Source organism: Peromyscus eremicus, chromosome 7, assembly GCF_949786415.1.
Source record: "Peromyscus eremicus chromosome 7, PerEre_H2_v1, whole genome shotgun sequence".
NCBI lineage: Eukaryota > Metazoa > Chordata > Mammalia > Rodentia > Cricetidae > Peromyscus > Peromyscus eremicus.
Window position 1 is genome coordinate 67952322 of NC_081422.1, and position 12354 is coordinate 67964675.

A 12354-nucleotide genomic window follows, 5' to 3' on the forward strand; every position below is an offset into this window, starting at 1 on the left:
TGGAAGTCGATTCTCTTCTGTTGACTACAAACAAAAGACAGAGGGTCGGTTGTCTCCTCCTGTCTGACCAGCCACATCACCAAAGACCCCTCCCTCCCCACAACTTGGCCTCTTAATATCCTCTATTTGCACTGGAACAAATTGGGAAAGATGATTAAAAGAAGTCAAGGCAAGTTATTTCTTTCTCATTAAACAACAGCAACAAAAATTCGAATTCTCTGTTGAGGCACTGTGGGAAAGTTGGCTGTTTACAAGACCTATGGATGCCAGCTAGGTTCCACGCTTCCTGTGCCTCGCCCTGTGCTGGCTGATGCTCTGCCATGTACTTTTGATGACACAGGACGAAAGCACACCTGTCAAGTGTGTCCTTAAAGTTGAGACAAAGGTTATCAGATGGACGGCAATGGTGGCAGCAAAGTCGTGATACTCTGGAATGATAAGTCTATATTTACTAAATGAAATGGCAGAAAGATCATGGCTAGACCTCTATTCACAAACCTCTGGGTTAGCCTAGGATACTTCTCCCTCTCGTCTCCAGGCTCATTGCAAGTCGAAGTGCCTCTCCCTCTATCATGTCACTCACACTGGTCTTTCCTATTTTGCCCCTGTACAACCCTCTTCACGATGGCCCTAATCTATGACTAGCTGCAACCGATCGCTGACTTGATCTTGAACTACACAATCTATTTTGTACATTTCTATAGTATGCTATGCTGAAATGATACTTTCAGGAAGTCATATTTTCAGGTCATCAGTGAGTCCTCTTTTATAAATATACCAAGAACACAAAATGACTTGACTTTCGACCCAGACATTTAATGTCAAACAATCCCACTGCTTCGATATGCCAGCTCCCAGTAAAGTCCAGTCCAGGCCTCTAAGTGATCTACTCTGGACCCCAGACTCCTGCCTTATGCCTTCCTATGGAAATTCCTTTCTTCCTGTATGTTTATGTTGCGAGTTTCCCCGACATAAAACGACCAGTCAACCCTCTGAGCTCCCATACAGCCTTCCAGATCGCGGATACTCTCCCAAAACTTCTGACCTCTCCTGGTTGAGATTCTTTCTTATAAATCTTGACTGCTAGCTTTCTCTTTCAAAGAAGATTTTATTTTACTTATAAGTGAGTGTGTTTGTCTATGTATACATGAAGGGGGCACTGGAACCCTTCAAAATGGAGTTATAGATGTTTATAAGCAACCAATGTGGTTGTTGGGATCCAAACTCAGAGCCTCTTGAAGAGAGAGGTGCTCCTAACCACAGAGCCATTTCCTCAGGTCCCCTCACCACTTTTTGCCTTGCTCTTCAATTGGTAATTGAACCACCTGCCCCACCTCTTACACCCACCCACATTTGGTTTTCAATAAATCTCTCTCATCTTTGACATTCCCTCAGGGAAGGAACAGCAGTGCTTCCCAAAGGGGCATTTCTAGGGGGGAGTTAACGAACCCCACTGGTTTGTGCTCTTACAGGGAGAATGTGCTGTGATGACTAGGAAATCAGATGGCCAGTGGCCTGGACCCTAGACCCTGAACCACTGCCTGGGAAAAGAATCAGACTTGAGAGGAGCTTCACTGGGAAGATGGAAGGCACCAACAGGGAAGGATGGGAACACTGGAGAACGTGTGGGACCCTGGCTTTCACGATTACAAAAGTGAACTTTCACCAGGAGCCACTCCTCAGGAGATATGAGTTAACATTTATGAAGAGTATGTGCCGTGAGCCCTTTAGTGAGCACTGGCCTAGTCTCTTCCTGAACCTCCAGGCAGCAGTGGGTGGGTGGGACCGTTACATGTGAGTCACCCGCTATCCTGATAGGCTACTTGCCAGTGACCGAGTTTCCTTCATGACTCCAAGAATTTTATTTGTATTCACCTCCACAGTCATCCTCCAACAAAGTCTTTCATCTCAGAATACTTAAAACTGTGGCTTCACTAACGCCAGGCAGGCGTCTCTATCCCATCTGACCAGAAGTTGGGAAGAGTGGTGTGGAAACACCACATGCTTTATCTTAAACATAGCTGGAGATCCCCTATCCCACCCTCATTTTCAGAAACTGAAGAAAGCAAAGCACTCCAGGCCTGGCTGTGTTTTGTGGGAAGAAAATCATAAATGCTAAATGTAAAATCAGGAAAAATATTGTCTGAATGCTTAGCAAACCATTTTCATAATCCTGATAAAAATCCTGTGACCCCTTCTGACTCTTCACTGTTGATCACTCACAGTCTGTTTTTCCTGATGTACTGGAACATGCAAGTGTGTGTGTGTGTGTGTGTGTGTGTGTGTGTGTGTGTGTGTGTTTAAACAAGTCTGCAAGGAGAGTTCCCATTTTAGTTCCATGTACTATTTTGGTTGCAAATCCTCCTCATCACAGTTTTGACTTTAAACTGGAACATACATTTGGCAAACTCACACAGACAACTCACTATGCAGACTTAGACATGAGCTCTGCCTCCCTTTAATCCGTAGCGGTCTTTGAAAGACACTGCTTGATACTCTAAGGATATTTTCTACACATCTTGATTCCTCTTACATGCATCAGATCAGAACTGCTGATCTCACTGTTTTTTAGAGTTCCCTTTTCCCGACAAATTGAAGTGGAGATTCTTGACTTTAGTGTTTAAACCTGGGCATCCTAGTCTCAATCTAGTGTCCCTTTTTTTGCTTTGTGACACTTGGCCAACTGTGGTCTCTCCTTCATGCAGACTGCCCAAGGGTTTCAGGCTGGCGACACACCCTCCATCACCACTCACACCTTTTCTCTCAGACCTGAGATATTACTCCTCTCAGTTTGCTCTCTCCTCAGTTCCTAAATCCTCCAGCATCCCTCCTGTGAGAGCATTATCATAGACATCTAGAGAGAACTCATTCACCATCCTTTCTGCGTCCCCCTGGACTTTGGCCAAGCACTTCTGTTTCTTGATTATTGATATGTTTGTTCCTAATTCAAAGACCCTTGGCCTCCACTTACTTCTTCATATTCACCATCCTTTCTATGTACAGTGAGTTCTCAGGTAGTGACTTTTGAATTGCAATGCTGCAGACAAGGTAGGTTATTTTATTCTTCCCATAAGCAGCTGAATTCTAAATAATGCACGGACTATGTAAAGTCTGAAAACTGTGCAATGATAAAAAGAAGATGCTGAGGAGTTATTACTGAAATTGGATAACACAGAAGAGTAATGGATGGAATTTCAGAGGTGTGCAATGTCATTCAAAACCCATCCTTAGCTATCTTGTTGGATCTTGAATACAAATAATGGTGTTACCTAGGACAGGGGAAAAAGGGAATAGAAATTTGTTCAGTCTACATGCAGGGCATTTATGAGAATCAGATGAGGCAAAGCACACACATGAAAAAGACTTGGCAAATGCCAACACCAGTTGGGTCTGTCTTCTACAAACTCCACAGTACTATCTTCAACATTTTTTCCCCATCCTCAGCCTATTGGACTTAATTGACCTAAGGAAGGATGAAGGGTCATCCCTGTGACAGCCTTTCTGAGTCAGCCCAGTGGCACCTGCTGCTTTGTTTAAGAACACCTTTCTTCTGAGGCTCAGTTGTATTGTAGAGTTCTCTGACTGGGCTCCAGACAACCATGGAAGCATTAATCCTTGGAGTTACAGCTTGGGAAAAATGATGATGGAATTCAGGTAAAAACTGAGGCAGATAGGTAGGTTACTGGGTCAGGAGAATCTCCTAGCAGGCACAGTGGTCCTAACAGGGTGATTCCTAGAGAAAGAATTGGCATCATAGAAATTAGGGATGAGGGGAAGTGGGGGCCACAGGCTCTAGAGGACCAGAGTCAGACTCCAGTTCTGGAGAGCGATGATGACTTGGAAATAGCTAACAGGGTCATGGGCAACAGGTAGGATTTTTGTTCCCAAAGAACCCACAAGTACCATGTGGCTAAGACTGAATTCAAGATTTACACTGATCACAGATGCTATGATATTTGAAGCATTGAGATGTAGATAGAAGGGATTCATCTGAGGATTGAGGTTGTCTTACAGTTTGGGGGAGAATTCAGTCTACAGGTGGTGGGCATGTGGTCCCAGCCAGAGTAATTAGAAGATGATGAAATTAGAGGCAGGAGTCAGATTGATCAATACATTGATCGACACTCACTATTTCTACAAGACACACTCCATTTTTCTCACCCAAAAGTACGATTTCTAGCAAAATCCAGGAGGGGCTGATCCTACAATTTTCTTTTCTTTTCAGAATACATTCTAGCGTGTTTACTTCTTTCTAGTACTAATTTCTTATATATAGCCAAGAGTACTCCCATGACTCCACCCATCAGCCAATTCTTATTCAAATTTTTGAAAACTTGCAGAAAAAATTAGTTTTGAATTTTTTTTTCTGGATTTTTTTGTTGTCACCCTTCCATGTCATGTTATAACACCAGGTGAAGTGGAGGTGATCACCAGGACAGTGAGCTGGGGTGATCAAAGTAGCCGGTAGCTCTTCACTATACCAGATATGCTATATGATCAATGCTTTTTTTCAATGAGGAGTAGAATCAGCAGACATAGTTTAGGAAGTAAATTTACTTTTCTAACCCTTTAATAAATACAACACACACACACACACACACCACACTCATTTTTTCACATACACACGTACACCCAAACCACACATGTGAAGTCTTTCATACCCCCCCAGACTCTCTTTTACATATAACACACATACACAACACATACCTACATACCCAGACCCCCCCACACACACATAGCACAACACATTCACACACACACAAGTTATTTGGAAAGAAAACACATTGAGACCCATATACATTTAACCCTCGCTACAATACTTCTTGTCAGTTGTTTGCTGTGTGGGAATAATGCTCGGAGTACAAGACTTCTGGGTTTTCAGTGGAATACAAAATGAAAATTTATTGTATTACAAAAAGAGAGTAGAAGTTTGGTGTTTTAAAAATGATTTCTACAACCACAGAAATCCTAAGTACAAAGTATGCTAACCTAAAATTCTCTTGGACCATCTGTTTAACTGCATTGGCGGGGGTGGGGATACATATTTTTCTCTGAGAACATATGTGATGATATAAGTTTCATTCACATTTTCTAGAGAGACACAGAGCAAGAAATATAAAATAAAAGTGTGTTATGGATGAAGGAAGGGAGATGAATGAACTGGAGTTAGCCATGCCTGGAATTCATCCAGTTGGCTATCTCCTGATCACACCTGGGACAGTTGCACAGTAGGGATCTTACTGTGGAGAGATAGAGGTGCCCTCAGTGACTATCCAGGGATACTATATCCTACCTTGATGGTGGCCAAGACCACTTCCATTATCGCACATTGTCTTGGTGTCAGCCCCTTGGCATCTTCTCGAATCATGTGCTCCTGGAAGACAGGTGGAAAACTGCTCAGAAGGTGACAGATGTATTTATCCAGCCACCTTCAAACAAAACCTGTACAGTTCCCACATACAAACATTTAAAATAGCTTCTTCAGGGGCTTGAGAGGTGGCTCAGTATCTAATGCACTTGCAGAGGACCTGGGTTCTGTTCCTGGCACCTACATGGCAGCTCACAACCATCTAATTCCAGTTCCAGGGGATCTTGTACCTCTAAAGGCATTGTATGCACACGGTGCTCTTATATACACGAAGGGAAAACAGTCATACATACAAAAATAAAAAAATAAAGCTTGGCCATTTTGTCACATTTTTGATAAATATCCATTTGTCAAAGGAAAGCTAAGCTGCCCGATTAAAAATGGAACTCTGGCAGAGGTGTACCATTATTTACATTCTAAATTGATGTTAAATAAAGAGATAAAGTAACCTGAAAACTGTGTCCCAAAGGCTTTTCACATTAATTCCTTGTTTTGATTTCTGTCCCTTTAAAGAATTCAGGACAGCGAGGGGATTAAGGAAGCCAAGTTCAGCTTCCCAGTCATCACAGATACAGTGTGCTCTAAGTATAACATCCAGTTAATTCTCTTTCCCCATCCTCCCGATATTTGTCCCTTACTGGGAAGAGCCTCAAAGAATAAATCAAATTGGGCAGTAGAGCCATTTTAATATTTTATAGCCATTTTAATACTTTAGGCTGATTTTAAGATTCTAACTAGATTTTCCTAATTGTTTGCTGTGATATGTCTCAAGACATTATTCAAAGATTATTTGTAAAAATGATGGTAGGAAGTTAGAGAAAATAATAATTCCAAAAATTTCTAAGAGAAAAATTTAAAGAGTCCTGCTGCTATGCATTGATACTATCTTCTAGGACTGTGGCATTCTATTTAGCACTGCTCAGCATACTTATCAATACATGTGTTTACCAATATGTTAATAATAATATGTTAGATGCCAATATGTTAATAATAATATGTTAGATACTAACAAATAAAATATGTTGTTTCTACAAAGCTGTAATTATTGCCAGCAATAGCTCATTTAAATAAAGGTGTCTCTGGCTGCCCAAGTAAGAGGTTTGTGATTAACCTACAATTTCAGGTATACCTTATTAAGTGTTTGACATTGTATCAATAGTTTAAAAAGATTGGGAGACATTTGTTTTTATTGTTATGTCAAATAACTCTGATCCTATTAAGTAGCAATGCCAACCTAACATAACATACACATGAAAGTCTGAGAGTATGAAGTAACAAAAGCATATGTCAGTTATTCAATAAATACCTAGTAGTTTAATTTTAAATCACATAGATTAGAAAAGAAATCAAGAAAAATTGAACTGGGAACTAATACAGAAAATCAGTAAATATAGGAAAACAATTATTTCCTGGCTCCATTTTCTTGACTTTGGGTTCTTTTAAATGAAATAGTTACCCATCTACATCTATTTCTCAATGAAATTATGAAATTATCCATCAGTATGTTTTTTTCTACTAGTATCATTCCAGCTGGATTTACTTTCAAACTAACATCTTAAAAAATAAGTTGCTTAAATTCTTTTTTTTGAAGGAAATGATACCCTAGTAAACATTGGAGTGATTAGCTTTGTTATGTGTGAAGTTCTTCTTGTTAGCTGGAGTTTTGTTGTTTTGCATAAGACTGTAGAGGAGTTATAGAAAGGCCAGTAACAGAGCAGTAAGACATGGGACCGAGTTTCCACTCATTGCTATAGTTCTTCATGTTACCTCAATGTTGATGTAATAATCCTTATCCATAGTTCTTCTTTGGTAATTAATTAAGAGTATTCACCAAAATGCAAATGATTGGGGGCCTACAAAGGGTTTGTTATCTATTCTATGCACCCTATCTTCCCATCCAGAAGGCTCACAGGTCCACTGATTTCCAGCTTAGGGTCTGGTATATGAGTTAAGTTAACTTACCCATACCATTTCTCAGGCCAAAACAACTAGGGAAGACATTTCCTCAGAACCAGTGGTGAATTCATATATCAGTAGACTTTATTGGGATTCCTGACACAGAGTTGGGAAGGTGTTTTTTTTTTTTTTAATTTTTTAAAATTTTTTTTAGTGTTGTTGATTTTGTTTCATTTTTACGAGATTTGAAGTTCAAAGGATGTTAGAGCAAAGATAGCTATCTAATTATTAATTATTAAGGTTTGCTTAGGTGACCCATCAATCAGGGAAGTGTAGAGCTGAGAGATGAAGAGTTACAAGGTCATGGGACATGGTTAGAATCCCTGATCAAGCAGTCATGGGAACCAGAGTCAGCTTGGTCCATCAGATCTTACATAACTTCACTCTCTGTTTATACTACATGGCCTTTCTATCACTTGAAGCAAACAGAGCCAATATAACACTCTACTTGGAAAACAGAAACTTGGGTGATAGAGTGTGTTCAAAATACATAGAAGCTGGACACATGGTTAGGGGAATTTCTTTTGTAATGAGATTTAAACTGTCTCATCTTCATGGTTTTATATGAGAAACTTTAGACCCCTATTAATCTAAATTCAAGGTAGTGTCCAGAAATCCCAGTATGCTAAATAAAAATGATAAAGAAAGAACCAATATTCTAAATAACAGCTTAGCATTGGCATCTACTTTACATATTCTGTCTTAACCATTCATAGCACTGAGCACTTGTGGGAAGCAATTTTAGGTTATGGTTATGTGTTTTTAAGATGTAATGTAGATGATAACATTAGGATACTGAAATTAGAAGCATGTGTTTTATACCAGTAAATAATTATGCAAGCTGATTATCTTTTCTTGGTGTTGTGATACAAAACAATACCCATGAGGCTTATCTCTGAGCTACCAGCTGGAGGCAATGTGGGAGGTGGCATGATGTATACCACAGTTCTAAGGATCAAGTATTAAATTTTTCTGAGTTTTAAAAATAGTACATTTATAAACTGGGAAGCTAAGTGTTTAGCTTATGGGACATAGTTTAGAAAAAAATTAAACCCACTTTCCATTTTTGGAGCTCATCTTGAACCATATTCTAGAAGGTTGGAACAGAATAGAGGCAACATGTGTTTTAACCAGAGAAGTTTGTATCCTACAGATATTCAAAAGCTTGTGAATCCCAAGTGATAATTAAGGGCAAGATTATTTTGTAAATAGATTCTCACTTGTAATGGAGAGGTGAACATATTTGAGAGTTTAAGGTCCTTTTTGATGAATTTCATTTTCCTTTATTGTGTTTCTTGACTTCAAGACTTTTACAGGTTTTGCTGGGCTCTATGTAGTATTATATTTTGCCTTTAGTCAAAGCATGTTCAATGTAGTAAAGCAAATATGTCCTCTTTCTTGCTTCCAAAATTATAATTTTTTAAAAAATTATTTATTTTTACTTTATATGTATGAGTATATGTATGTGTGTCTGTGTACCACATATGTGCAGTGCTTATAGGGGCCAGAAGAGGGCATCATATTCCCCGGAAATGGAGTTACAGGTAAGTATGAACCACCCTAAGGGTGCTGAGAATTGAATCCAGGTCTTCTGCAAAAACATCTAGTGCTTTTAACCATCAAGTCATTTCTCCAATCTTAAAAGTTAGAAACTTTTTAAAAATTCAATATTTATTTTACATCTTGACCATAACCTTCCCTCTCTCTTCCCCTCCATCTCCCCTTGATCCACCCCTCCTCTGTACTCACTTAGAAAGGGGCAGGTCTCCCATGGACTTCAGCACAGCATGGCATATCAAGCTGCCATAGGACCAAGCACCTCCCCCTGTATTCCAGCTGGGCAAGGCAATCCAGCATGAGGAATGGGTTCCTAAGAGCCAGGCAAAACACCAGGGACAGGCCTGCTTCCATTGCTGGGAGTCCCACAAATAGACCAAGCTACTCAACTGTCACATATATGCAGAGGACTAGGTTGGTACCATGCAGGCTTCCTGGTTGTTGGTTCAGACTCTGAGTTCCCATGAGTCAGGCAAGCCTTTTCTTTGGGGTTTCCTATGATGTCTCTGACCCCACTGGCTCCTACACTCCCTCCTCCCTGTCTTAAAGCAAACGTATGGTCACAGATGGGTGTGCTTTCATCCTGCTATGTTAGGTGCCATTCCTAGGAGGAGGGCAGCATTTGCAGAGTTAGGTCACTCACTTCAGGCCAACCAGTTTCCTCAAGCTTCTTACCTTCAGTTTGGATAACTGACCGAGATCTTTAGCTGCAATGAAAATCATCTGAGGTCCCTGGAAACACACAGAGAAAAAGAAAAGGAGGGTCAGGTCACCAGATCCTCAGTAGTAGAGTTCATGATTAAAGTAGAGTCTTTTTTTAAAATTTCCATTATGGTATTTTGGGTTTTATGTCAGATGTGCATAATGGATCTATTCTAAAGACGGAACAAGAGATTATCTGGCAAGGCTGGCAGCTTGCCAGTCGTCAGCATCGTGTCCCACTTTTGAGTGTGCTAACTCTGGGTTATGGAACCAGTTGCAGCACAGGTAATCAGTTTCATGAAGCGTATGAATAAAACTTGAAGTATTTTCTACAGAGGCACTCCCCTCATCCCACTCCCCCAAATATATGTGTGCACAATCTTAAGACACAAGGCTGCAGAAAGTAGGGATGTTCTTCCTAAAATGGTGTGGCATCTGTCAGAGACCTCCCCAACTCCTTCCCAACTCCTGGTTCCCCTAGAACATCCGGGTCCTGGACAAAAACAAACAACAGCAACAACCAATTTGGACATTACTAGATTAGCACATCCAGAGTAGTGGCAGGTATGCCAGTATATGTGGCTGGAAAGCTGCCAAGTTTGGCCAAATTCATTAGCAGCTGGGAATAAAGTCCCAGTGAGGAAATAGGGTATTCTCAACTATCCTCTATATATTTTTCCCATTGCAGAGTTCATGGTCACAGGGAACAGGAACCGTCACTCATTTTTTTTTGTTGATGTTATTTTTCTGCTATTCTGTTTATTTCCAGTGTGAAGTATAGTGCCTAGAACTTATTAGTTAGAAGCCTCAGTGCTATTTGGTCATGGATAACAGAATGAAACAGTTCCATCCTTGCAGACGTCAGTGCTAGGGAGCCTTGAGATTATCATATACTTGCCCAGGAAAGACTTTGTCTAGAAAATGAATTGCTACATATGGTGTTTCTAATGTAACATTACGTGTACATTCTCAAAAACCCACGAGTCTTCCAAACTGCACAATGTAGTGGCCCTCACGCAGAAAGTAACAGTGGACACAGTAACCTGAGCCAAAGCAAATTTTCGCCAAAGAACCATTAAAAATAACCGTGGGCCAGTGAGCTAGTTCAGCACATAAAGGCAGTTGTCATCATGCCTGATGATCCAAGTATGATCCCTATGAAACATGAACTAATGGAGGAGAGAACTAACTCCCAAAAACTGTCTTTTGATTCCACAAAGGCACACACAGATATAATGAATAGATTTTTTTAAATGTTACTTTAAGAGATCACTTGGACAAGTTGAAGTGTGGGCGATGGCTATCTTGGGGGGGGGGATGATTAAAATGTAAAATAAACCAACAAACGTCCAAGTCCAGTTGTGGGCTTGGCTGCAGCTAAGGCTGTATGTGTGAAGTGGTTTTCCAAGCACAGCAGAGGATAGTCTGCCATACATCGGCTCCCTTCTGGGTGTATCCTTCTACATTGAGGGGCCTCCGTATCTGGTTCTCTTTGAAACAAGTCTGTCCAGTAGTTACACTGAGAGCTTCTCCCATGTTTCTGCTTATGGGAAACTTATATAGACACCACCCCATTGTTATCACTCCCCTGCTGACCAAGACCATCAAAGCTATTTGCATTGTGGCATTATTAAATATACTAGTTATTAGAGCAGAATAAGACTTCTGTATGTTTCAATATTCATATGTGATTTGGCTGTCCACAGATGTAGGCTCTAAATGAAGAAACTATACATTCATGGCTAAGAGTTAAGTCAACAAAAACATCCTTATCTTACATCTCAGCCCACCTTATAAGAAAATATTTTCTGCATATATACCATTATTGGATACATAAGGACCAAGCATGCATGATTAATGGTGTTGATATGTGTTTCGGTGTACTTTATAATCACTCATTATTTGCATCCATTTATCTTCCTTAGTCACACATACAAAAAAATCAATTACCCCAAATAATAGCTTGTTTTTTTTTTATTTTTATTTTTTCTTTGTATTGCTTGGTTCAGCATGTGTGAACTGAAAAGCCTGCCCTGTGTGGTTACTTGATCATTGTCCAGCTCCACCGCCGACTGATCTTTCTGGTTTCTTTTTTGTTTTCTTGCGCATGATACAATCAAGCCCTTCAAATCCACAGAAAGCCATCTCCTCTATTAACCTCTAAGCGGGGAGGCAACAGATGAAAGTTGAAAGGAGAGGTGAAAAAAATTCAATATGACTGCACTGAACAGACCTTTTTTAAGCTGTAACATTTAAGAAGCACAGTGGCTAGATGTATTTGAACCACAGCCTGTTCTCTGTGGATTTGCAGTAATATTAAATTATATATACTATTATATAGTAAGTATTGTTCTTATTATGTTATGTTAAATATAAATTAAAATATGCACATACCTAGATAGCCTTACAAATTAAAGTTAGGCCTGCCCTCCTTCCCTCCTTCCCTCCCTCCCTCAAATTCCCTATGTAACCAAGGATGACCTTGAACTTCTGATCCTCCTGTGTCTGCCTCCACAGAGCTAGAATTAGAGGTGTGCCCCACTGCACCTGAAATCATGTAGAGCTGGGGATAGAACCCAGGGCTCTGTGCATACTCAGCAAGTGCTCTACCAAGTGAGCCACATCTCCAGACCCCTTGACTTATTTTTTATTAAGAGATGAAGTTTAAAATGACAATTAAATTTGAATTTAGATAGCTACTTTCATTTTTTAAAAATTGATTTAGATAGAAATTTGATCAAGCATTGTTAAAAATTTATATAACAAGAAAA

The 12354-nt window shown here is 40.0% G+C and overlaps 1 protein-coding gene across 2 annotated transcripts in view; it reads right to left on the bottom strand.

The window, feature by feature from the left end:
• Positions 1-12354, bottom strand: part of Unc13c (unc-13 homolog C) — a 412574-nt gene that overhangs the window by 45332 nt on the left and 354888 nt on the right. For both annotated transcript variants that reach the window (XM_059268241.1, XM_059268239.1), the window contains 2 exons: positions 9557-9613; positions 5294-5374 (listed from right to left, as the gene is read on the bottom strand). In XM_059268241.1, coding sequence (XP_059124224.1) covers positions 5294-5374; positions 9557-9613 — 138 coding nt within the window. The remainder of the gene's footprint in view (positions 1-5293; positions 5375-9556; positions 9614-12354) is intronic.